Source organism: Cyanistes caeruleus, chromosome 3 (assembly GCF_971803275.1).
Source record: "Cyanistes caeruleus chromosome 3, bCyaCae1.hap1.1, whole genome shotgun sequence".
In the NCBI taxonomy this organism is placed as follows: Eukaryota; Metazoa; Chordata; class Aves; order Passeriformes; family Paridae; genus Cyanistes; species Cyanistes caeruleus.
In genome coordinates this window covers 89,380,564-89,408,426 of record NC_141703.1, presented here as the reverse complement: position 1 = coordinate 89,408,426, position 27,863 = coordinate 89,380,564, and the positions used below count along the sequence as shown (strand labels likewise).

At 40.3% G+C, this 27,863-nt stretch overlaps 1 protein-coding gene across 5 annotated transcripts; it reads right to left on the bottom strand.

The window, feature by feature from the left end:
* Window positions 1–460: 460 nt before the first annotated feature.
* Window positions 461–27,858, bottom strand: SPICE1 (spindle and centriole associated protein 1). Of its 5 annotated transcripts, XM_086884052.1 has the most exons (20): window positions 27,825–27,858; window positions 26,969–27,216; window positions 25,917–26,107; window positions 24,313–24,414; window positions 22,707–22,754; window positions 21,454–21,600; window positions 17,449–17,551; window positions 16,615–16,736; window positions 14,988–15,073; window positions 14,542–14,684; window positions 14,179–14,319; window positions 13,187–13,452; window positions 9,736–9,867; window positions 8,945–9,092; window positions 7,243–7,467; window positions 4,819–5,198; window positions 3,344–3,515; window positions 1,834–1,933; window positions 1,399–1,486; window positions 461–590 (listed from the first exon to the last, which is right to left on the bottom strand). In XM_086884052.1, the coding sequence occupies exons 6-20, from the start codon at window positions 21,460–21,462 to the stop codon at window positions 537–539; spliced, it is 2,169 nt and encodes a 722-aa protein (XP_086740178.1). In that variant the 5' UTR covers window positions 21,463–21,600; window positions 22,707–22,754; window positions 24,313–24,414; window positions 25,917–26,107; window positions 26,969–27,216; window positions 27,825–27,858; the 3' UTR covers window positions 461–536. The 5 variants fall into 5 exon arrangements, 4 of the variants coding, with proteins under 4 accessions (XP_086740178.1, XP_086740177.1, XP_086740174.1 ...); XR_015285386.1 differs by lacking the exons at window positions 24,313–24,414; window positions 25,917–26,107; window positions 26,969–27,216; window positions 27,825–27,858 and adding an exon at window positions 23,216–23,614 and having other exon boundaries at window positions 1,834–1,958; XM_086884051.1 differs by lacking the exons at window positions 24,313–24,414; window positions 25,917–26,107; window positions 26,969–27,216; window positions 27,825–27,858 and adding an exon at window positions 23,706–23,999.
* Between the last annotated feature and the right edge of the window lie 5 nt (window positions 27,859–27,863).

The window sequence follows — 27,863 nt, the reverse complement described above, 5'->3', positions numbered from 1 at the left end:
TAACCGCACAGAAAACACAACTTTTGGGAGCAACTGTAAACCACAGAAGGAACAAATTCTTTCTGATGCAAATCTTTATCGACCAGAAACAGACTGGCTTCCTAATCTCCAGGTTCCTTTTCAACACAGGTACCTTCCCTCAACTCAGTTCTTCCTGATATTTTATTCCCATATCAACGCTCCAGAAAGTTTCACAGGCAATTTCTAAAACCTCCTGCCTTCAGCATACCTAACAGAGGTATCAAGGTGCTCACTTGTAAAGCTGCAGCAGCCAGAGTTTCCCACCTGATGAAGGATATTTTTCAGTGAAAAGGTGTAAGATCATAGCAGTGTGTCCAGCTCAGAAACTCATTCCCAGGGCTTCCTAGAGTGCTCTGTAGGGCACAAATACAATAAGCACGTGGACCTTTACATACTAATGGCACTGACATGAAAACACTTCACAGTTAAACTGTACATCTGTAGGGAGAGATTGTGATTTATTTGTAGTTCATTAAAAAATATTTTAAAAATACAGGACTTGAGCTCAGCTTCCTTTACATAACGTGCATTGACAATGCAAACCATCCTTCTTCTTTCTGCTTTTCTGCCTGTAAAAGAAGAAACCAGTTGAGATTCATATACAGTAAATTTCCCACAGACTTGTGTGTTAGGACTGTCTGCCATTGGCACCATGGAGGGAGTCACACCACCTACCAAGCCACATCTACCTTAATTTCAAATTTCCCTTCTAAGGATGTATGGTTTGCTGTCAGGATAGGAAGTCCTGGACCCTAACTCTGTTCTCTTTATCAGTCCTTATTTAGTTTATTTTGGACACCTAGAGACAGGTTATTAATATGTCCTCATGGTTGCTTTCAAGCCTATAAACAGCTCTTATGACTGGTTTATAAGACTGTACCACTGCAGAGTTCCCTGTGAAAGCATCTCACTGCAGACTTCCCTTTTCTTTGCACATCAGGAGTCAGAAATCTAGACTGGGGCTTTCTCTTTACATTTGGATTTATTCATCCTTCAGCAACTGACTTGTGCAACAGCTAGGTAAGAGCTTGCTTGCCTTCTGACTGTGAGTCTACCAGTACATCATGATGATGACTTGAGATTTTCTGGAGCCACCAGGAAAGACTTCCAAAGGTTTCCAGTCCTAACACACAAAGATGCCACAGCAGAAAAGGGGTACTTATAAACAACACTGTGGCAGAAAATAATGAATGTCACTGGTTCTCAGGTCTCTTCTTACCAATTGTCTGTAATCCAACCTGCCACAAACTGATTAATATTAGCCCTGGGATATTTAAAACAGGACAGAACTCTCCTCCCTTCATCCATCTTATGATTATCTTTTCCCTTTTATGACAACATATTAAAATTTTCTGGCTGAAGATTTTTCACTCTCACCTTTTGTCTTTGGCTGACAGAAGTCAATTTGGCACTTTCTGACGTGGCACTTAAAGCTGAGAAAGGTTTGCTGGAGTCTCCTACAGACCTAGAAATATTCAAAATAAGATTGAAAAAGTGAAAAATTGAAATGACTACTAGAATATTATCTTTGATCCTGAGTTAGAACCCCTCATCAGCAATCTTAACAACACATGTCATCTGTCTTGTGTCAGATTGCAGATATTTTAAATACAAACAGAGGAATTTATGAAAAAGCTATTAGACCTTTGTCCCACTTGCAGAGTTTAATGTGACAAAGTCAGGGAAAATCCACAAAACCAAAAAACCACATGGCAATTTCTCCACCGTGTTCAATTTCTGCTGCATGGGTAATTAAGATACTCCAGAAATGAAATAGTAAAGGTGAAAAGTGAAAAAAAGGTGAACTTTTACCTTCTTATACTGGTCATACTGGCATGGGGAATACTGTCATCCTTGGAGCTGTCCACAGCCACTGCTACGGGAACAGACACTTCAACTGTCCTTGAATTTTCTAGGCAATAAATAATTGCTTGATTCTGATGAGAACACAGCAACATTGCACAACATTCATTGTGATTTACCATTTTTTTCAGAGGCATCACAACCTCTTCGCAACTGCACAGAATATACAGACCAGAAATAAAATACCAGGTTAAACATCAACCTCACACCCACTTTCTGAAAATGACTGACAATGAAAGCAGAGACTCAGAGCAACCACAGACAATGCTCACATACATAGAATGATTCCTCCACAGTTAAATTTTCTGTGTTTTTTGGCAATTAGAGGCTTAGAGACTTCTGATCTCTCACCTCTGTTTCTTTAAGATTTTGCTTACCATGCTGAATTTACATTACAACAGCTAAACAAGCACTGAAAGTGTCATGACCCAACCCATGAGTCACTGCATAGGCACTTGTATGCAAATATTCACACACTGCTCCCTCCTCCCCCTCCTTCCTCTCTCCAGGTCCTTCCTTCTTTATATAACCTGGGTGGTTGGTCGTTTCACAAGGGGAAAGGACAGGTGTCCCAGACAGAGCATGTGTACATGGTCACATGCAGTTCTGCTTGTAATGACAATGACTCCATGAAAATATTAAGCAGCTCAGACCTCCTGCAAAGTAATTTTTTTATAGTTACATATGGCAGCTAATCGATGAATCTTGAACCAGAAAGAATATTCCCTAATTTACCTCTTTACATGACTGGAAGCTCCAGTTATTCCCTTCTATTAGCACAGGCAGTAACTGAGCAAGACTGATGGAACTAAGGAACTGAGCAAGTCTGATGGAAAGAGTAGCCAAAAGACAAAAACTAAAATGTGGTTGAGATTAGGATGACCACTCTGCCATGAGCTTTTAGAAGCCTGATGTAAATACTTCAGCCTTTTTCACCCAAGATTCTGCACAATATAGGACTGAATAAAAAGCCCAGTGCTGCCCACCAGTGACTATCACAGAATCGATTATGTCTTGAAAAAGACATCTGAGATCATTGACTCCAAGCTTTGAACACCACCAAGGCACTGTGTGCCTCATCCAGTCTCTTCTTAAGAACCTCTAGGGCTGCTGACTCCACCACCTCCCTGTGCAGTCCATTCCAATGCCTGACAACCCTTTCTGTGAAGAAGTTCCTGCTAATGTCCAAATGTAGGATCTGTTCTTCAGACAAGAGCATAGCAAAGAACAGGTTTAACATGAAGCACAGTACTTGCAGCAGACTAATTACTCAGAAGATAACTTTAACAGAGGTTTAGCTGATACCTTTTTAGCTCTCTGGAGAAAGAAGTGTTTGTACCACACAGTCATTAATAGCAAGTGTACTGCTGACCACGAACACTGATCAAACATAAGGACTCTCCAAAGGAAAAAACCACTGTCTTACTAGTTTTTGTTTCTCCTGAAGCTGGGTACTTACCAGTGTAATTCAGGGATGGGGTTGGAACAGGAGACAGCACTGGAGGGACCATGTCAGCAACAGCTGATTTCTGCTGGTCTATCAACTGCAACAGTTTATCCCGTGCTTCCGTACTCTGCCGATTCAGCTCTGCTATTCTTTCCTCCAAGCATCGTGATACCGTGAGATGACTCTACTTGGATAATGGGATAATTACTTCCATTGAAAAATTTGCAATTTTCACCCTCAAGGAGGGCATACAATATATTTCAAGTACTTCTATGCATTTAGTTTTCAAACTGAAAGTGAGTATAATTATGTAGAACTTCTGTGAAAAATCTGATTTTGGCTCTTTCAGTGTCCTGTGTCTTAGTCCTCAACTGACTAAACATTACAATATTTTATAGTGGTCTTCCCTCACATAGGAAAAATACAGCTGTTGTCTACATAATTTGAGAAAGGAAAAAACCCAACCTCCACCCCTGCCCCCCCCCAAAATCAAAAACCCAAACAAACCACCAAACCAAAACAAATAAACACCCAGCAATTAAGTACAATTAAGAATATACTTAATCAGAAAGACATATATTCAGGAGGGTGCGGGGAAGCAAAAGCAGGTTTGTAGCAGAAGTGTCCTGGAACTCATCTTTAAGCCAGGTTTTTTCCCTTGGACCTTTCCCCTCCCTCTCAATAACTGCTTCCACAAAAACAACACTTCCTAAGGGTTTGCATCACCTTGTACAACCAAATGACTAAATGTTAAACAACATAACCCAATGGGGAAAGTGACAACACTCTAAGCCTACATTTAAATGAAGAAATTAAAAATCTTCAAGATCCTTAATTTAACAGTCAATCAGCCACTGTGATAGAACAAAAGACAATAGCAACGGCAGGGATGTTTTTGTGATATTAACCTCACTGATCCCACTGAGTAACTGCTTAGTTGCAGATTAATTTTTTTTCCACTTAAACTGAAGCCTTCAAGGTCTCTTTTTCCTAATACCTTTGGGATTTTAACAGAAGAGGACTGACAAGAGACCCAACAAGCACATACACTATGATCAAACATTTGCAAAATATATACTTCCACTCACTTGAATCTCATCTGCTTTTGGGTCCAAGCAGCAGAAGAGATGTAAGACATGGCTTTAAATATGCATTTTACAAACTTGACAAGAAGCTGTGGGTTGGTGCAGTGCTTTCACTGCTAATAGTACCCAAACTACAAGAGCTTGGATCATGTTGCAACACCACCTCATTTTGCAGCATAACCTTATAAATGTGCTGCACACTCTTCAGAACCCATGTACAACATAGGCCCAATATGAGAATCTATTGCTGATCTGCTTATGGAACAATGATAAACATCACAAGTCTCCAAGCAAACAAATAATAACAGACAACATGAAAGAAAAAAAAAAAGCACCAGTAAACAATGAGAAAGCAGATCAGCAGAAAGGAGATCCAGCCTTCCTCTTCTGTTAAATTCTGACCTGTCCTTGTGAAGAGTCTGGACTAGGATTTGGTGTCAGGTCTGGCTGATGTAGACAATCGCTTTTGTCTCCAGGGACACCTCTGAATTTGCTCAGTTGAGCTTTAATTAGAGCATTCTGCCGTGTGAGCTCAGCTATCTGTCCCAGCAGATCACCATTCTGAAGGAACTCTTCAGCTGTACTGTTTTTCCCAGCATCACCTGGGCAGGACAGATTGATTTTCTTGTGAGAACCCTCCAAGTCTTTGTCTGCAGGAGGAATTGGTTGCCTCCGAGAGATAGGACAGTTTTCTTCAGTTGTGCTCTGTGTCCTCAGGGAGGAAGGTATGCTTCTTTCTTTGCATGGCTCTCTTTCAGTAGACTGGGAAATGGCTGCAAAAACTGCAAACATGAGATAAAGGAACAGTAAGGACAATGACACGTGATCTTCACTGAGGAGACTAACAGTGACTTTATTGCATCAGGTTACTTGACTAAAAATCAAGCAAGAATTTGAATTTTAACACCTAGCCTGAATGGTGTTATGGTATTGACCAAAACCACTTTATGCAATATCCTGCTGTAAGAACTTACCAGGTGTGTATTTCCTATTGCAGACAGTCTTCCATTCAAATTATTTAGAGACTGACAGAGAAGTCACAAAGAGAAATTGTTTTGAATTTCTCAGCTGACAGATGAAATACTATTTCTTAGTTAGTCTTCCATTTTCCAAAATTCAGTTACCTTACCTGATAACCTAAGTTTTTGTTTCAGTTCTGGTATTTATATTGGGCTATTAACAAAACTTTTAGGATACTAAAACAAAAAACAAATACAAGACTTTTGGCATGATAACAAACTAACTACTTAACCCCTAAAGAGGAAGCACTCTGGCCAACAAAAGCAGTCATGTATTTTTTTGTGGTCATCATCAGCAAAGAGATAACACACCACAGAGACATGACTACAGTCACACCATTGTCTGCTGCTACTTGCTAAGTCCAACTCGACTTTTGTGACCAAAACCAGATTTTCATATACCAAATAGCCCATTCCTTCACAAGCTTTAGTTTTTGCCTCTTGAGCAGAGATGAACACTTAAAAATTTATACTCAAATGTGTTTTATGAATATTTGAGCATAAAGAAATATTCATGAAGTTTAATATTTGTTGGGCCATTTAGCATCAAGTCTTAAGAAAGTAACAATATATTTCAGAGAAATCTTGGAATACAGTTCTTCAATACAAATTGTTGTTTCAAATGTCAGAAGGTATCAGACAGTTCTCAGTGAGACTGAAACCAGACATTGCCCTTTGTAGAACAAGACTTTTAGTTCATTTTCTCCACGTTGTTTATGTACCTCCATGGTGGGCACAGCAGCCCACCAAGTGGCTGAATTAGATATAAACTTCCAATTGCCCAGCAATCTCCTTAAAAAATCAAGAGGACTTTTGGTTATTTTTCTGACTTGGAAAAGGCTTATCAAACAACACAGCTGAAAGGGAGGAAAAAAGATAAAAATCCCAAAATCCACTCCTGTACTCTTCCCTCTTGTCAGCCACCATCCATCTGGCCACAGATGTAATTATCTGCCTCTCCACAAGGGTGTTATTCAGGGCCCTGGCAGGTCCAGTGGGATGCATGTGCTTACAGTGACAATTACAGCAGGAAACAGCTCAGTTTTAGAATCACAGAGTGCTTCTACTCACTTCAGTAAAGGTAAATGAGAAACACATTCCCTAATCACCCTGATGAACTTTCTTCCTCCCATGAACCGTAACTGAGATACCAACCTAAAAAACTCGTAAAGCCTATGGATACTGAGACAAGACTGAGCTACCTGGTTATTTGGCACCACATAATTTCACCCAAAATTTCCTCAACCATTTCCTGTGTATTAAATGAAACCAAATGGGAACCTGACTCCCACAGCTTCCAAAAACTCCTCTGCTGGGAAGACAGGCTCAAAGCAGGAGCTCACAGCCTACAGACATCCTGGTGTGTCTGCAACATGCACTGCAGAAACAAGGAAGTTCCAGGCTCCAGTGGTTTTACCATTAAAGGTGAAGGAGGCTGGATTACACCATCAGCAGATGGAAATCTGAAATGATGTGCTGCAGGTCATCGACAAAGAACTTCAGCAATCACACAGATATGATAATCAAAATGAATACAGAATAAAGATGTCAGTCTGCATTGCCACTGACAGGACTGCTGCCAGGAGATGGAAAACAGGAAGTGTAAAGGCTGTCTAGCAACAGGCATAGTAACAAAGGAAATGTGTATCTGGGTGCAGCAGTAGGATATTCCAGCTATAGGGCCAATATGTCTAGGCATACAGATTAAAAGTTTTCCATGGAAAATACATCTTCAGAGGTAGTGTGAGATTGAAACAGTGACACAAAACACAGACTCCTAAGTCTACTGCAGTCAGAGAGATCTCACCGTTCTGGAGGGAAGACAATTCCTGACTGCTCTTCTGCTGTGGTGGGGACAACAGCACAGCTGGCTGGAAGATGTGAGCTGGAAAGTTTCTACCTGGTCTCATGTCACCTGAGACACCTGGCCCTGGGCAAAGCGTGAAAGGAAGTTCTTCCTGTGGAAATTTGAGCATATTTTCCCTATTGCACACATCAATCCTGGGGTCAGAGTAGGTCAAATCAGGTTTTTCTAAAGAAAAAGACAAAACAGGGATAAAAGTTAAAAAAATGAACAAAACAAAGGAACAAAAATTACTTATAGTGAAACAGCAATGTAGGAAGATTTATCAGGAACAACTCTTATGTTCAGATACCTGAAAAGACAGACTAGAGTATGTTCCACACACACTCCTACCTTTCTTTTGATACTCAGGTACAAAATTCTTTCATGCAAGCAAATTATAAATTTTTACTGGCTATAAGAACAAGAATAACTCTTACACATAGCTTCACAATTTCAGGACAGTAACAGGAGATCTGTTTGTAGCTCATGCACAAGACTTACAGATACATGACTTGAACAGGTATTTCAGCTGTATTTGGTAATGTTCTCTTGAAAAAAATCAGACTTTTGTACTTGTCCCAATCCCCAATATTATAAATTTGAGGGCAACAATGCTTTAGAAAATAATTCAAGGCTTTTTTGAGCTCTGCTGATCTTATTATCATTTAATTTAAATGAGACATCTCTTCAGTAAAAAAAAAAAAAAAAAGAAAAAGTAGTTATTTTTCTCCACTTAACTAAGGAAAGCAAGGAAAGATTTGAAGATTCTAGTGCTGCAGAACTGTTGAATGTGAAAGTTTGGGTGTTAGGTTGGGGTTTTTTTGAGGGGTGCTCTTCTAACTGTTTGGATTTTATATTTTAGGGGGTGGTTTCCTATTGCTTGCTTTTACAAGGCCTAGGTCAATCACAAAATAAAGGATCTAGTATGTGGCTTCTTCCCAAGAAGAAACTTCTTCCAGGATGAAAGCTTTTACCTAAAAGAAATATTCACAAAACCAAGATTTTACTATGGAATACATGCAACTGAGAAATCTTGGGATTCACAAGAAATTACTGACGTTGGGAGCAAAAGCAATGCATTTAAACAACTGACCAGGAAAGACAGCTGGGAGAAAACTCAGCGGTGAAAGGTGGTTAATAGGCCAAGGTGAATCATGTTTGGTTACTCTGGCCACCAATCTACTGGCTTAGCCTATCTCCATGTCACACATCACTCAGCTGGGCACTCCCCCACACGCAGTCAGGAACACCAAGTGACCTCTCTGACTGGCTGGTTCCCGGCCTCAGCTGCTGCTGTTTTGGCCAGCAGCGACCTCCAGCGACTTATGGAAGATTCAATCTCAGACTGCCCGGCTGCTCAGCAACAGGAAGCTGAGATCTTGATTCTGTTGGGTTTGACTTCTTCGGGTTTCTGGGGTTTTTTTATGACCCTCAGAATGAAACTGACTTTGGAAGCCATCTTAATGGGGCAAGGTTACTCTCCTGCTTTGCTTGTGCTCCCAGCAGAACCCACGGCTCGTGAATTTACAGAAGTGACATCGGTGCTCATGCAAGAGGTACTTGTGCAAACAGACATCTATTAAATACCAGATTTTCCACTCCAGGGATAAACTAAGAACTCTTAGTTTAAAGTCTTTTCACGCTTCACATTTATTGTACGCACCTTGGCTGTTTGCTGGGCCTCTGCTTTCAGTTCCAAAATGTTTTGGACTTTGTTCTCTTTCAGGTTCTACCAAAGGGAGGCCTTTAAATGCTTGTATGAGACACATCAGCTTTTGATCTGTTACTGTCATGTACTGCTGAAGCTTCTTCTAAAGGAGGAAAAAAAACCATACACAGAATTACACAAGTTTGTGTTCTATCAATAAATTAGAAAATTATATACTGTAAGCAGTCCTGAGGAGAAATTTAGCCTTTTAATACTACTGCATGATCGTGTAGGATTCCAATGAGGATTAAATATTATTGTCTCCATGTTTCTTATTTATAAATCATTAGTTTTGCCTTTTCTTACTCATGACATCACTTCCTCTCTAAGGTTTCTTAATTGCACCATTCCCAAGTGTAGCCGTTGATCAAATCTACCTCCACTGCAAACTAAAAAAAGGAAAATGTAGTATTACATCTACTCATCGCTCCAGTAGTGTTAACAGTATAGAAGTGTGAAGGAAGATGCCTAAAATTTTATATGGATAAAGTAAAGATCAGTTTCACAGAACCAGCACTTTCTAGGGCTTTGAAGTTAAATAAAGATAAACGAACGGCTTTCCAAACATTTCATACCCATACCTGCTAGTGTAATTCTCACACTCTTCATTCAATTTTGTAATTTTCTTTCTGTTTATGGTTAAAATATCCAGAACATGAGATAATGCATCTCAGCCCATATTTCCAACAGAACACAGAATTCTAACACATAACCCTGATGGGTAAAGAGTAAGGGGGACTCAGTACCTGCATAGTAACATTTTCTTCCCTTACTTGAAGAACTTCAGCAGTCAGAGCATCAATTAGTTCTCTGTGTTCATTCAACATCTTCTCCTGCTGCTGCCTCATCATATCTTTCTCATGTAGCTGCATTTCAGTCTAAAGAGGGAGAAAAAAATTGAAAACTTAGTATAAACCAGTAGAGACTCGTATTTGAAAACAGGAATGAGTCATTATGACATCATAATGTAACAGCTCTTCCTACTATTGCTAACCTTCATTACTTTCATGACAAAATCCAATTGTCTGGCCTTGAGAACTGTCAGAGAGCTTACTGTTTATCTTTGTTCCTCCAGGAAACCGTAGGGAATCCTAGACATCCTTGTTCTTCTGCCTTTACAGCTTTTACAGGATGTAACAAAAAGCATTTTCTCTCTGTACAGATACAGTCTCTTAAGTCACTGAATTTTCATGCAGGAATCAAATAATTCCAGGTGTGCTGATGCTTGTCAGTATCCCATACTACTTGTGACTAATCTTTAGTTTCCCTAATTCATTAATGAAGACAAAATTGACTAAGTAAAGGAGAAAGTACTTGCTTTCTAATGTTTTCCATCAGAGAAAAAGTTCTAGAGGGTTTCAAAATCATGATGACCAAACAGTTCTTCATCCACATGAAATGAATGAATAAATGAATATTTTTGAGACTAACTCACAGATACTGCCACTAGATACAAAGGCAGTACACCTCCCTTAAGTATATGAGAGGCAAACCATCCATTTTCTGTTTCCCTTCCAGCTAGAGAGAACAGGTTTCTTTTATTGATCCAAGTGAAGCATTCTGACTCAGAAAATGGATTAAAAAATCTGTTCCTGGTCCTCTCCTTTCAGAAATCAAAGACAGCACAAAAAAAGCACTTCTACCCTGGTAGCAGTGATGAAGTTTCTGATGCCTTAGATCATCTGGATGAGCTACTGTATCTCAGCATTAACCTAGTCTTGGAGGAAAAGCTTCCAAGTGGCTCTTGGAAGAGCCACTTACATTTATGCATAGGGAAAACATCAGGATTAACATCCATTCCTATCCCCAGGTAGGATTTCGGTCTGGTATACCCTGAAAGTACTGTTTCCATCCCAGCCCACTGCCAGGTGTGGCTCGAATCACATGAGCTTTAACACTGCATCAGAACATGCAGCAGATAGGGAGAACAGAGCAGCACAGATTCAGGGAATATGCCCACACTCTTTCTGTCATGTGGGTCTGGCAAAGAAACAGCTTTCTTAGCAGAATGGGAGTGAGGAGGGAATTATTAATTCTAACATTTGGAAGGTGATCTAAAAATTAGTTTAGAAACCAAGTCAGATTTATCCACTGCCCTTTAAGAATTTCATATGGTTTTGCAAACACTTCAGAAGTTTCTTTTCCTCCTTTTCAGCCTCTACTCTATCCATTGATTTCTTCTTATAGGTGTTGGTTTGTTAATAATTTAATAAAAACACTTTCATGGAAGATTCCTGAATTCAGGTTTCTTTTTCTACTTTTTAGATACAATTTTGAGAATAAATTAGGCAATGTCCTTTATTGCAATCCTTCCAATTTTCTGCAGCAAAACTGGAAGTAGAGAAAGGGAATCTCTCTAAAAGCTTTGAAACCTCATGAAGACTGACTGTTTAACTAAAATCAGGGCTTTCTAAATATTCCCTTCCAAGTAGTTTTCTTAAAAAGCATTGCCAGTTATAATTCAGGCATTGGAATTCTGCTAACTCTGTTGGCTAGGCAAGACAGATGGTGCACACAAAGTGCTTGATTTATGTCTGGCATCACAGGGACCAGGTTATATGAAACACTCAAGAAAAGCTGGGCTTCTTCCCAGAAAATTCTAATTGTAATTAAACCTCCCTGAAAAGGAGAAAGGTCACTTCAGATTATGAATGCAGTATCTATCTCAAGCAAGCCTGAATACAATTAACCACATTACACAGCTTGAGTGACTTCTTCATATTGCTGCTTGAGAATTTAGGTAGTAAATTTATGAGTGTGGCATACAATTCTGTGAGCAATAATCAACTTCTAGAAGGATGGAATGGTAACACAAAAAATATGGGAGTAGCTTTGGAAGAAATCTGAGGCTAAGAAATAAATAATCTCTATACAAAAATTAAAGACAATCTAAACAGGATTATAACTGCAGTTACATCTATAACACAAACTGGATGATATTAAATTGATGTATTCCTAATAAGCAGAAAAGATTCTACTGAAAATCTAATATCCTTTCTTAGAACTGCAAAAGAACCAAATTTAATTCCCTGCTTTGGTATTACAATTTAACAAAAATCAAGCATTAATAACTTTGTTTTAATAACAAATAATAAGCATTTAATAAGCGTTAATAACTGTGTTTTAACACGTAAGACTTTCTCAGCTGAAGTCCACCTTTTGACAGCAGTTGCTTTTCACTCTTGGATTGATTATTTACCATTTACTTCCTGGACTTAATCAAAGTAAATTCTTTAATACAGATTAAATACAGAGTAATACAAGGATCAAGTTATTACACATCTGGTAAGAAAAAAAAAAAAATAGAATTTTAAAATAATATCAGTTTTCCCCTTTCAATTATTATACATTCCGAAAAGGAACCAAAGTAAGACAGTTCCACATTCATTATTATCTCATTAGAGATGTATTACCTTTGCTATGAAATAGAGCATTTAGATAATATATTCTGATATATATATATTCTAATATTAGCATTTAGATAATATATTCTGCTGCACCTATTAAGAGTGCAGGAACTGTCATAATCTGGTTTAAAATGTCACATAGACCAAATGAATCTGTGAGGCATTGCTGCTTCTTGATAGTTCTGGGATACAGATGAACTAAAACACCCTTTTTTTTCCCTTTTCTTTTTTAACAAAAGCTTCTATGTGGCACACAGGTTGTCTTTATGGAATTCCATTAATTCCCAGCTCTGCACTGTTACAGCGAGAACGTCAGGGCATTCTTACTTAAGGTAAAGTTTCTGTTATGGATAGTGAAAGAGGACTAAGGAATCCCTCAAGGAAAATAGGGGATTTGGGTCCACTGCTCTGGTGACAACAGCATCACCTTTGGGAGGCAAAGGAAAAAAATGAATTTGTAAACAATGCTGTACTTATTACTCTGTTACAACTCTGAGTACATGTAAAGAACAAATTTAAAATTATTTCAATTGCTGTTTTCTACTCTTAGACACCGAGAGACTTTCACTGCAGTCAACTCTTCCATTTTCATTCCAAGGGATACCAATTACTAACCGGCTCCTGACAAACCACAAGTTTTACCTCCTAATTGTATGCAAATCTAGCAAGTAAGCAATGATAATCAGAGTTCAATGTAAAATGATTTGAAGCCAGAAAAGACCAAAGTTCACATCTGTAAAATAACTTTACACCCTTTTTCATTCACTTTCCAGGAGCAGTTGTCTCTCACCTCTCTGAGGTAACGCATCAAACGACAGAGGGCGTTCACCAGTGACAGAGTAAACCCAGACAGGCCTTCACTTCTCTCTTTTTTTTGGACCTCACGTCCTGTACATCGCTCATATTCCTCCAGTTCACGCTCTACTTCCTGGATCATGTGGTTAAGAACATCTAGACCGGATCTGTTGTCCCTTTGAAGGTTAGTCTGGATTAAATTAGTTGGAGAATCATCTCTCTTCTGTCTTGCAGAGTTCTGTGCAGCTTGCTTTCTTTTCACTGAAGGGGAAGAAAAAAATGGGTCACTGGAATTTCAACTTGTATAGAGATCTTCACAGTAGCAACGAAATTGCATTGTTTATTGAAGTAAATCAAAGGAAATGCCCTCTCTTGCCGTAAGATGAAACAGACCATCAAAGAACATCCCCCAGCCGTTCCAGCTATTTTCAGATCCTCAAAAACCACATTTTTTGCTGCCACAATTGTACCTCTCAAGCACAACTGTTTGGTGCTTTTATCTTGGATACACTGTTTGTGCTTTTCTTCTTTCCAGTTAAATGCATGGGAATAGTTTGCTTATGAAAAACATCAGCTACTTTCTCATACTCAGTAAGCAACTCTCCTTTCATGCTACAGCTTGTACCTGACGTCAATCCCCTCATACAAACATGCAGAATATGGGGACTGAAATGCATCCTGCATCTGTACAGCACAGAAGACAAAGCTGGATAAGAACTAGAAAAACCCTGCAAAGGAGAGAACTCCATGACCAGCATGGTAATGGGCATCATCAAAGTACTGTTCTTATGGTTCCCAGATTCCTACAGACATGGCTTTGCCAATGAAGGTGCAGAACACAGGGGAAATACACAAGCCAAGCTCAAGACTCAAGGACCCCCTCATCAAATTTTGGTATTAGCCCCACAATGATCCCCTCCCATCCACATTTTCTTAGGACATTAAGGACCTTGGACAAAGGGTATTTTATTTTTAAAAGTACTAAACTCTTTGCTGCAATTTGCTTTTGTTTCCTTGAGTTTGGATTCAGCACTTGTCTCACACTGTCACCGGAGTCTACAGACTCTTCTTCATCTTCATTCTGAAGTCTTGAATGGGTTCTCTTGATTACACTGGTAGAATTGAGAGCTGATTTAAACACAAACAAAAAAAGCACATGTGAAATATTTCAGACGTGTTCTTAATAGTATAAGGTTCTAGAGTAATTTTATTAGAAGAGCTGGTTTTTTAGTCTGGACATACATCTGAGCCAAATTAGCATTCATTTCTCTCACCCCCACCCAGGAAAGCAACACCAGACAGGCTCCTATGAACAACCCAACAACCTTGCTGTGATTTGGCAAATCCCACCTGACTGATCCAATGAAGGAGAAACAGCTGTGGGAGTGCAAGGCGCATCTGACTTCTGTGGTAAGGTGGTTTTTCTCATATCCTTTTCAACCCACAACTGAGAATTCACCAAGGAATTTTCTTCTCTCAACAACCGAAGCAGCCTACATTCAAAACACGAATAACAGTGAATTGTAACAGGACAAGGGCATGATTCCAAATTATCTGTCTTGACAGAGCTCCTAAAATTATCTGCAATTGTTCAGGTGAATTCCCTGCTCACTTTCATTCCCAGTCTCAATGCTTTTGAGAAAAAAAAGGCCTTTCCCTGGAATTCCAAGATCAGGAAAGGAGGGCAAAGGGAAACAGAAGAACTAACTTAACTATACCCATTCAACACCCTTTTAACTCCCACCTGTTTCCAGTGCCAAGCAGATGGAAACCTGAATGGATGTATTTGTACTGACCTGTCAGAACTGATGCTGGATTTGAAACCCAAAACGTCATGGTGTCCATCTTCTGATAATGCTTCCTCCTCCTCTTCATTAAAAACCTTTTCAAGAGATAACAAAGAAAACAAAACAGAATTCAGAAGAAGTTAAGAGACCAATTTAATCAAATTGTTTCAAGAAAAAAAAAACAAGCCACAATTGTTTTAGTCTTCCCCTCCAAAACATACTTAAAATAAAAATACTACACAGAAAAAAAACCCAAACCCACACCCCCTTTGTAGGAAGTTCTGGGGGACTTTAGTACCTAAGAAATATTAATAGTGACAATTGTCTCTGAAAATAACACAGCAAGTGACTAATACAATAACTAATATTTTTTTGTATGATTTATATTAAGTATGAAAACCCATGCAAACTAGAGGATAAAATAAAAGCTGTTAAGGCTGTACCAAAAACAGAGATACAGGCAAAATATGGAAAAGCAATCTGAATCCACATAATTTGTAAAACTTCAGTCATTTGACATTACAAGCTAAACAACTTCATAAAGAGACCTGCAAAATTACATTTATAGTCTCTGTGTAAAATGCAACCAGAACATAATACAATCCTACTACATTTATAGCTAAATACAAACAACAAAATTTGGAATTAGGGTTCCTCAAACTACCAGGACTCTGAGCTTCAGGGCAGGTTTCCACGAGATAGCCTTTAACTGTGATTTTCATAGGCACATAAGATTTCACAGAAGCTTGGTAATCAGTACATGTTTCTTTTTAAAATTTCAGCTTATCCTGCAGCTTACAAAGGTGCTGCAGTTCACTCCTCATATTAAAAAAACTGAAGAACAAATGCCACACCAAAATACCTAAGACAGGAGTACCACAACTCAGATTACAGGTATTTCTGCATGATAGTAGGAAATGGGAGTAGAGAACCATAGGAATATGACACCATCATTGCTGCTCCCAACAGCCTGTTTGGTCTTCATCAGAGTGAAGTTTTCTGGGAGCATCACATGCCTGTCCTCAAATCCCAGGAAGCATTCCTGGTACAACATGTTATTAAAAGAAAGCAGAGCACAAAGGCAAACTATATTAAATTTCCAACAAATTAAAAATTGTCTACAATGAATCTGAATAAATATAAAATAATGCAAAATATTAAAAGTTTAACTTGTAGGAGTCATCAAGGCTGCGGAGTGAACTTAGACACACAAGGCTGTGTGTCCCCCATATATGCAGACATTAATTGGTTAATCAGAGACATATTCTGAAATGCAGCTATTAAGTGACACAGAAGTTCTTCTCTTGGACATTGTAAAGATAAAGACATTGTACTCTTCCTGAGAATTCCAGAACTTAAAAGGGAGGGCATGCTAATGTGAGAGAGCTTCTACAAGACATAATGATGTCTGTTTCTCATATCCAAGGGTTAAATAAAAAAATCACAATTCCCAGAGTCTCACAAAAATCTCACAAAAAGTCACAAAAGTCTCACCTCTGTTTAACCTTGTATTCTATGAATGTTATCAACAAAAACCAATTTAGTTCTGCTTGGAAGCTCTTATCTTTGAATAGTCTTATTTTGTACAAACAAAAAAGTCACAGGAAATGCATGCATGGAATAAAATACACATTACCTGGAAATCCATGACAGATTCACTAAGGGTGGAAAGCTGACTGGGAAGATGACTTTTTTGTACAATGGGTCCTTGAGATGATTCTAGGTCACAGTTAGGAGCCATTGTTACATTAGGAATACCTAGAGGAATTAACACAGGGAAGAACACAGAGGGCTTGGTCTGTACTTATGTTGCAGCACTTTGTACTGAAAATCAAGCTCCTGTACTTCAAAAAAAAAAAGGGTCACAGGGATGACACTTTAAGCAACAACCAAAGATCAACCATAGGGCTAATTTAATACACTGGGACACATACCCAGCTTTTGTCTTTCCCACCTGCATAAATACACTTGTGCAGAAGCAGCTTGCAGGATCAAACACTCACTAGGAACAAGAGAGAATGGCAGCCAACAGAGAAAAACCCCTAGGTTTAAGATTTCATATGCAGATAGCCAGTCCTGCCTTCCAGCAGTACAAGGATCCACAAGCCAATTTAAGAAAAGGAAAATCCTTGTTCAGGAATTGGTGATAAATCTTCAGCCATATCCCAGAGCACAGTCAGCTCATGCAGTAATGAGAATCAAAACCACTGCAACAGCTCAAACAGCTTGGCTGCAGTTATGTGAAATTCCACAGTGGACCAATGCAGTGGAATAACCAGCCATCAGTAACTCTCCCCTGCCACTGGAGATAGCCTCACCTGTGTTTCATCCAACATGAACAGGATCAGTCATACTGTGTTAGACAATGAGATGAAAGCAGTTAAAAAGAACTCCTTGCAAAGCAAGACTATTCATGGAAAGCAAGGAGATAATCTTAAATGTGCTACCACATATAGATGAGATGTTCTACCTGTTCGTGTGCGAGGAGCATCCCCAAGCAAGTCTTTTGCCACAGCCATAACCTGACCAGATCGTTCCAATACATCTTGCAAATGGTATTGATCAGACAGAATCTGAAAGTACAGTGTATAAGCAAACTTTACACTGAGCAGACTGAATCTTTTTTTTCTGGTATTGTTCCTCTAAATAGTTACCAAGAAAACGGCAACCAGAGAATGTTTGCAAAGCTGGTATTGTGCAATTAGATCCTAAATAAGAGATCAGAACACCATACTTCATTCTGACTAAACAGAATTCATAGTTTTTCTGAAAAATTAAACAGTTATTACTTCTGAGGCCCCCATCAGCACTGACTTTCTTTAGAACAAATCCTTTCACTCCCTCTTCTCCTCCCAGCCTGACACAAGAAGCTGTGAATTAATGACATGCTCATCAAAACAAAGACATACCTAGCAATTAAAAAAACAAACCAACACATCCTCAGATCATTTGATCTCAATGTTAAGTCACAGAATACTTACCTACATCTGACACCCAACACATGTACTATTTGATGAGATGCAAACCAATTCAAGCAGACTTGTTTCACTCAGCCTTGCCTCCTGAAAACCATATCTAAAACTTAAGCCATATACCACCAAAAGTTCCAGCAGAGGTAAACACAGCTGACTACATCTGGCATCAGAAGACATTCTGGGAATCTCCAGAAGATACAGCTTCTGTATTCATATTCTCTCTCTAGGATTTGAAGCCCATCACAAGAGGTGCCTCCTAAGGAAGGATGCCTTGGAATGCAAAGCAAGAGGCATCCAGCTACCATGAGCCAAATGGAGCTGACTGGGGATGGGACTTCATGAGCAGAACACAATTTAAAGCTCCTCACTGACTCCGGGCCTCATTCAAAATCTGGAAATTGAAAACTAGTAAAATTATATCCTGCAACCTGGGGAGAAGGTAGATATTCTTAAACACCTGAGAGGAGATATATGTGACCTCGCTTCATCCTTGTTCATCAAATTGATCCAGACACTATGAATACTTTAGAAGACCTCACAGAAAAGGCTCATGTATATGCCCTCCTACTCAAAATTTGAAAGCTGACTGACAAGTTTTGCTCATCCAGGAATCATAAAAAATTGTTTTGAAATGGCTTCACAGTACTCTACGCCATTATCTCCACAGAGTTCTTTTCAGTGTCCATTGGTAAGTTTGCTGGCTTACATTTAGCCTCATGCAAAAATTCTAGGCAATGGCATTTCACTTACTTCTCCTCAACCCCCTATTTTACTACATGCTTTCTTATGTCACAAAGTTTCCCTACATATCTGAGTTTCCATGTTTTTCTAGTCTTTTGAGCTTGCAAATGCAAAACCAGCACACTTGCATTACACTGCAGTAAATTAAGACTTTTCATAGTAATTTAGCAAATCAGTGAATATTCATCTTTCAAGCACTTCACATATCTCCTTTTCTAGACCACTATTCAATTTTCCCTTCTGATACAAACTAAATCTAGTCTTTCCATGTAGCCATCTGACATCAAAACAAAGCAGGTTTTTAGATAAAGTTATTATACCAGATCAGCAAAAGAAAAAATATAGAAAGAAAAAAAGGAAAAAAGTTTATGACTCATTTCCTGCAGGCAATTAAAATTAGAGTGATGTGTATAATCAGACAAAAATTATCCTGATTAGTTTGTTTTTATCCTACTCACTAGATCTTTTTAGGCATCAGCAGGTTCCTAAGCTCTACCCTCCTGCTGAACACGTTATGAACATTTTTAGAGCATTGCTCCCAAGGTAGATTAGCTCACTTGTGATGAGAAAAAAAAGTGGTATCATCTTGTAGCCCCTTTAGGCCCTTTTACATGCCCTGGAAAAAATTCACTAAGCAGTGTGCCTTGTCCCAGTTTAGTATCACCCACAAATTTCATCAAAAATCACCTTCCCTCATCTTTCAGATTTTTATCAAAGCAAAATGAACCAGACTCATCCTAAAATCTCTCCACTACCATAATCCATTTACCTCTACTCTTTGGTGCCATGCATTAACATTATTTTAAAAATAAGTTGTTACAGGACCACTCAGTGTGGTACCTACACATTCACAGTCCTAAGTTTCAGAGTGAGCTCATATTATCTTTTCATTCAGATTTTTAGGCAGACGAATCCCCAAAATATAAAAACTTTGTTTATCCATTTGATAACTCTTGTAACGTCTTTCTGTTCAGTACACAACTACATGAGAAACGACGCTACTGGCGGCAGCACCTTCTTAGGTTTTGTCTCCGAGTCCTTTGCAGATGAGAAGGATCCAAAAGGCTTAGAAAGTTACACTCACAGCACTAAAAGAAAAAGATCACCAAGGTAACAGAGACAAGGAAACAGTTCTCAGTATGTTGTGCTCTACTGGGAGACACAGAGTCCCCACAGTTACTCTTAACAACAGAGTTGTTAAGCAATTAACAAGATTTAAGTTAGGGAGAGGCGAAAATGGTAATTCTCCCCTATCTGTTTTATTTTTCTTTACACACAAGTTGCCAGTGTTTGAAACAGCAATAGCCAGATCTGTTTCATCTTGCCTGGCATCATTTCCTTTTGTCTTCCTTTTAAAAGATTCAGAAGTAGACACAGAGTAAACTGAATAAAGTAATCTCTTAATTATAAAGGGCAAAACCACTCAGAAGGAATGGAGATTTGTGCATTTTCACTAGAAACATAAACAAATATAGAAGACTATTTCCTAAAAATGAGTTTCACATCTGCAAAAGAATGATGTCCCATAATAGGTAGTCCAGCAAAATCTTAGGAAAGATGGTCTAATCTACCTTTTGTGACACATAATTTATTTCTGCACAGAAGTATTATTGAAACTAGGCTGCTTTAGGGAAAGTCGTACAGAGGTTCACAGTGCTTTCTGAATACTCTGCCGAAAAATGTATGGCAGAAAAGTACCAAAGTAACAAAAGTCCAAATCTGAGGCTTGATTAGCAAGACACCCATAACACAAAAATTCTACCGTGACTGCAGAGAAACACGGGACAAATAAAAAACTAGGTGGTGATCTTTAATTCTAAGTACTTCCATTTGTTTCTCCATGCTTGAATGTTCTCAGAGATCAGAAAGAGACTTCTGACAAATTACAGAACAATTAAGTTTGCGATGGTTAGTCCACTGCACATTTACAGAACTACCAGATCATGTTTATTTTGACTGCTAAGTGAACATTGCTCATCATCATTCTTTACCAGCAGGAACAATTCACAGTCTGCTCGAGCACAGAGGTCTGACAGCTAATTTTCAGATTAGTTTTTATAACACATGGCAAGAAGTGACCTGCCACATGAAAAAGGAGATCTACCACCACTATTCAGTGACAGCTACTCTCTCTGTTAACTAGGCTTAGGTTTACTGCTACAGTTCAATACTCGAAAGCAAATTCAGTAATATATTTACAGTCAGAGTGCTTTAGAATGCTAATAGAACAAGCTTTACAATCCTCAGGTGACAAGCTTGTCAGCCATAGCTCATCAATCTTTGTTGCGTCAATTTTCCTCCCTTAACAACATCTTGCCTCACCCTTTCAGCCCTCTTGACACCACACTTTATCTGTTTAAATAAGCAGCATCCCTCCCCGACGGAGAAATGTTTATGTTTGCATCAAAGAAAAAAAGTTAGACATGAGGAAGAAAAGGCAAGCTGGCAATAAGAACCCAAAGAATACACATACTTTTTCCAACAGTTGAACTCTGCAAACAGTTCCTGTTCAGATGAAGAGAGGCCTGCAAAATTACAGAGGGCACAGCCAGACAACCTGGGTCAAATGTGCAATTCTGCAACAGCTGGTTTGTCAGTTCACTCCAATCACTGCATGCATGCAGCAGACAGAGCATATGCACATGTGAAATCAAGTTATCCCACAAGAGGAGCAACTGTGGCTTCCACGTGCAAGAACAGTTTTCCAGTAGTGCTGCAGATCACCTGCAGCAGGCTGCAAGAGCAAATTTAGCTCTCACCTCACGCATCAGAGCCAATTTCCTTTTCTCCAATGAATCTGCATCCAGCTGCTTTTGCTTCTTCCATTTTCTGTTCAGTGCTTTCTCCTGGAGTTCCAGATGTGCCAGTGCTTTGTTTTTTGATTTGTGTATTTCACGGCGACGGAGCTACAGAAACATAAAAGAAATAATTCCAAGAATCAATCTTAAGCAAAATTTCCAGGGCAAAGCTAACGAGTTCTTCTTGATTTTTTCATGCACCGAACATTATTTATGTTAACTTCACAGCAGTGCCAATGACAACCTCATAAACAAGTGTAAAATGCCATCAGTACCAGCCACATTTAAAGCAGCTCCAAAGGTAAATGGGGAAAGTCTCAATTTCTGTCTGCCCTACACCACTGACTCTGCAAGAATTTTCTCAGCTGTAAAGGGAGGCAAAACCCAAACACCAGCACCTGTAAGGTGCATGAAAATACTTTCCTGATTTAACACTGTCAGTCAGTAGACACAGTGTCTCTCTCCTTCTAACAATTAGATTATGTATAAAAAAAAAATTAAATACAAATTTAAGAAATTAAATGTGTGAGGTGCTTGCTAAAGTCTCTAGAAGCTATTAAGCCAAACATTTGTAAAATCAAGTCTTTCTCTGCTCCCATGACCATCTGTCCTGACAAACCTGTCAAAACTTATAATAGCTCATACTGCCTCTTCCATCCTCATAAGTAATGCTATCAAGAAAATGCAAATACACATTTAAATATGCCATTAAATAAACATAAACACACATGATCTGTTTATTGCAAAGAATTCACATACTTTGCAATAAACAGGTCACTCAGTATCAAGAAATTCTTTATACTGTTTAAATGAAAATTGAGTATTTTCAGAATTAGAGGGGCTCCTCAGATAAAACACATCTTTCAGTCCTTCCCAGCAGAGATAAGGCCTTCAACTAATCCACTGACCTTTTATGTATATGTGTATGCATTATTATGTATTTACCTTTTATGATGGCACGCAATTGATTGAAATAAACACTGTGGCTACTGCTTCACAGTGGGAACAAAAAACTTTAAAACACTGACTGCCAGACCTGGGGATGCTCATAAACAAAAAACTAGCACTAAAGATCCAACATCTTCAGAAGCTTGAAAAAGAGATTAAACATTGGCAGAAAATATCCCCGTGAGCATGGTAAGCGCTTTTTATGCCAGACAACCAGCTAAATGTTCTTGCCACAGGGACAGAGCAGTGACTGCTATTAAACTTACAATATCCTCAGGAGTTGCACGGTGCACTGTCAAATCATGGACGGTACTCTGCGAACAGGAACCAGGGAACACGTCAAAAACCGCGACTGAGGGCAAACTTTTTTTTAAAAAAAAAATATTTTTTTTTAATAAAAAAAAGTTTTATTTCAAAAAAAGACAACCCAAACAACTTTTAAATTGCAGTATAATTAGCCTAACACTGTACTGCTGTGCACTTTAATGGCGCTGCAGCGCGTTCCACCCCCGGCGAGGCAGCCACCAAAAACGACAGCTCCACCAAACCTGAGCGCTCATCTCCCAGGCGATGCAGGGGGCCTGACCTCTACCAGGACAAGGAAACCAGAGGGGCCGTGTCCCCCTCGCACACGGCGTGTCTGCCCGCCCGAACCCACACGCAACCCGGGGTCTTGCACAGTCCCTGCGGAGGGCGGAGGCTCCCCCGGCCGTGGGCACGGAGCCTCCCAGGCCTTTTTCCCAGCGGAGGCCGCCCCGCAGCGGGGAGCACTTACATCCCAGTCCCGCCTGGCTGCCGCCGGCTTTCTGGGGCCCTTCTTGCCGGCGGTGCGGGGCCGCGGCCCGCGGAGCAGCGACATCGCGGCCGCGGGAAGGGACGGGAGCGACGCCGCCGTCGGGGCCGGTTTTGCTCGGGCCGCCCTGAGGGGAGGAGCGGAACGCGGCCTCCTCCGCCCGCCTCTTCCTCCTCCTTCTTCTCCTCCCTCTCCTCCCTTTCCCAGCCCCGCCGCACGGAACTGCAGCGTGGCTGCTGCGCCCTTCGGGCTCTCCATGAGGGAGCAGCCTCTGCCCCCGCCTCCCTCAGGGCTGCAGGGAACACCCTCCACCGCCTCCAGTGAGCGCTGCAGTGCCTTGGCCGCCCCAGCCCGCTCCCTCAGGAGCTGCTCCCGGCGCTCTCACTCGTCTTCCAGCTCGCCTCGCATCGATTTTTTCTACTCGCTCACTTCACTGTTAGCCCTTCTCGCTGCAAATACCCTCCAAAGATACCTCTCAGTGTCCCTCTGAGGAAGCCTTGGAAATTTCCCCGTGCAAAAACGTATTTCCGATGCTGTTATAGAGGTGGTTCAGAGCAGAATGTCACACAGTCCGTGAATTACGGTGATAGGAAATTAAAGAGTGACCCTTTTTTAAATTTAACAAACAGATCTTGTTAGTTGTGTCACCGAGGAAGGGTGTACCTCCATAGCCACAAGGAATTTCTGGTTTCCACAAAGCAGAATACTCCAGAATATGCCACAGATCCTCCACTTCGCTGCCACAAGGTGAAGATGTGATGTAATTACTCCAAAGTGCTACACTTAACGTTTTGTCTTACAGTGTGAGCATAATATTTTGTGTGTGGGAGATGGAAAGTGAAGGCATAAGGTTTATCATCTTTTCATCCAAAACTTTTTCTACTTCACCAAGATTTCCTGGTGCTTAGGGTCCCTATCAATGTACTTCTGGCTTTACCAGCATCACTGTAAAAAGATTTGTGTGAGGGTACAGATGGTAATGGTTAATGTATTGGGGGAAGGAATTGTTTTGCATACATGGAGAAGATGGAAATCATGAGGGGAGAAAAGAGCACTGGAAAAATACTTTCAGCAATTACCTGTAAGGAAGTGCTGCAAATGTGGAGGTTGCACCTCGACTTCAGTTTCCATCTAGACACTCAACATAGGTACCACATGCACTTGAAGAGAACCATCAGAGCCTGTGGGAAGAGAAATCCATGCAAGGCAATTCATTATTCTGTGTTGGTCTGAAAATTTGGAAGCCAAAAGTATAAATCAAGGGCACATCTGGAATTCTCTCTTAACATAGCACTTTAAACTGTCTTGAAGAGCAAGGCCTACTGAAGAAAAAAGCAAAAAGGGCATAATTGTGTCATTACATCATCTATTTTGAAACCTCTTAAACCTCTCTGCTTTTATTAACTACAATCAAATATAAATGTTAAATACCTAACACAAGCAAATATGATACAAGTCAGAGACAATTCTCATTCAAGCAGCATATTCTCAAACACTTTGCCCACCTATAAGAAAAGTCGGAGCATGTTCTATCAGACATCTTTAAAGCCTGTCTACATTTCACTTCTCATTATTCTTCACACTGCATTTTCAGCAGTCTGAAAATGTGGCATTATCTCTGTAGAAGCCAGCTGAGCGTCTATTAACTCGCAGAGGAGCTTACATAATACAGAGACTACATATGCAAACAGTAATTTTAAATCATCAGGTTTCCAAACAATTTGGTTTGTTATACATTTATACTATCTCTCTTTCTAAGTTAGTATGATTTAGGGAATTCCTTTGTAATATCCTCTATCCTGGATGGTTTTGCAGCCATGGTTACCAGGGAAAATGTAGTTTCTTTACTGGTTTGGGGTTGGGTTTTTTGGTTGTTATTTTGTTCCCAACAGCAATGAGATTTTCTGCTTTTGTGCTATAGAGAAAAAAAAAAAAAGTCAACAAAAAACTCAAAACCACACTCTTGTGAGCCTCTCATCCAGCACAGTTCCTCCTTCCCTTGAGATACTCAAAACCCTGGGCTTTATTTGTACTGGAAAAGTGGGTCCTTTTCCAAAATATGTGCCCTCCACACAGCCAAAGGTCTAAGAGCATCATCCCCTTTTCTGCAGGTTTGGCACCCTGGGCTCATGGGCAGCCTAGAAACAGCACAGCTGAGGGCTGCCCCTCTTCCCTCCAGTGACTTTGGCATCAGGGCTTTGGGGAGAATTCAGCAAGGCCTCTCTTCCCCCTCACAAGGCAGCTGCATTTCAGGTGAGGCTCTGGTCCTCAGCTCTACTTGAGCTGGAGCTACAGACATGTGGCAGCCCTGTCTGTATCCCTTTGGCCTGGGTTGGCTGGCCAGATTCCTGGCCAGACCTCAGATCTGCCTCACTGCTGGGGACTTGCCTGCTGCTGACAGGACTGTGTGTGTCCCTGACTGCCATCACCAGACCTGAATCACTAATTTATGTTGATCTCAGATCTATCCCATTGCTATTGACTTGTCCACCAATCTGGACTCTGTTGATTCCATATCCAGGCTTGTCTTGCTCATGGGATGGGGCCCTGGCTGATGAGGTCCCTGCTCTGCCCCTCTCTCCCCTCTCTGTGTTGTGGCACTTGGATCCCTGTCCCTTAGGGAGCATCTGGCCCTTGCTGCCTCCTGATGCAGAGTACTGTGGTATATATAAGAAAAGATCACCTCCACTGATTCAGATTCATGGTGTATCTGGATGAGAATACTGTCTCTTAGACGGATCGGTTCTTTCTTCCAAAGTACATGCTGCCCTTCAAGAACAGGATCCAGGTGTAATGAAAAGGGAAAATGGGCTACTCATCTTCATCAAAGGGTCTGAGTGAAGTGTTATAAGTCAGCCAACCTCCATTTGTTATCTGGAAAAGTAATGAAACAGTGCGCAAGCAACTAAATAACAGTCAAGTGATGAGCAGCAGGCACTCTGCATTTGTCCAGAACAAATCATGTCAAACTAACCTAATTTATTCCTTTGCCGAGATAACTGACTTAGTAAGTGCTGAAAGGGATAGGTGAAACATGTTTTGATTCCGTAAGGCTTTTTTCATGGTCTTGAACACCACTCTCATAAATGCAAATTGATCTCAGATGGTATTAACATGAGAGGAATGTGTGATTTAAAAGTAATTTCCAAACTCGTGCAGTGGATATTTTCCTGTCAATAGGAAGGTATATCAAACAAAGAGATTTTATCTGTCTGCTAGGACTGTTTACTTTCATTAGCAACTTGAGTATTGGAGGTGACCTTTGACTTCAAATTTCTGCAAATAGCACCAAGTCAAGCAGTACCATATTTTGAAGGCAAAGATTTGAACAAAAGTTTACCATTGCTAAATCCCAGAAAGAGCCTCAAAATAGTGAGATGAAATTAAGATAAGAATAATGTATAACAATTAGAAAACTTGAATTCTCAAATTAAAAATGAGGGAAAATGTGTTGTGTTTGGTAAGATACCATAATGTACATCTAATCAGGGAAAGCACTTTAAGAAAAACATAACTCTGCATTGTAAAATTTGGACTATAAGAAGAGCCTCTCTTTTGCCACAAAACCAACACAACTAGAGAGGGACAATGCACTGATATCCCAATCAGTGAAAATATCCATGACGCCAAATGACACAAAATTTATTTGCAGCTGCCACAGCTACCTTGGTTTGCAGAACACCATCTTTGGTGCCATGGGTCACATTGCTCTGAGGAACCAGGCATGCCCCTTACCTGCTTTACCTCCTCCTGTTGCCTGAACTCTCCTCTCTGGGAAAAGATGAGTTTCGTAGTGTCCTCCCTCCAGCACATGCTAGAGGGCTGCTGGCCCTGGCAGAGGGACGTGTGCATCTACAGAGAGCAGTGGGTGAGAAAGAAGCTGCAGGGTTCAGGAGCCTTGGACTCTACAGCGTAGAGAGGGGAAGCCACACGTCTCCCAGTGCTGCCAGTTTGAAGTCCCCTAGGACAGGTCATGCCATGTCCTGTTAAGAGGCAAGATAGAGTCATAAAGTCTCCTGGTCTGCAGAGTGTGATATTCCAGGCCGAAAGGCAAAATCTTTGTGTTGAATTCTCCATCTTCCAGCAGATCGCAAGTGGTTTATTTTAGCCTTAATGATACTTCTTGGGACTCTGACATAAGGAAGGGTGAGTTGAACCCTGGTTCGAGACAAACAGAACTGACAATTGTTTAGTTTTTTCTCTTGGCAGAAATCACACAAGGGCCCAGAGATCAAAATGGCAGCACAAGGCATGCTGGCTCGTTTTGCTGAGCTTTGCAACTTCTCCTCCAAAGACAACAAGTGACCCCCCACCAGGAAATCTCTCAGCCTTGAAAACAAAACCCCCAACTTGTGGAAAGCTTCTGGGGTCAGAGTCACTACAGTTGGAGACTGCAGGCTGACTTTACAAAACTGTGGCTCCTGAAAGTTTATCCTCCGCCTGTAAAACCCTTCTGATTGCTTTATAAGTAACACTCTCTTTTCTTGGACTTAGAAGTGCATCCCTACACCATGGGATCTGACGTGTTTCCTAGGTGTGTTTTCAACAGAGGACCATAGGAGGGTTAACCCATGAGAGAGAGATCCCTTGCCTTTTCACAGCCCAACAGTGTCGCTCTCATCTTGCTGAA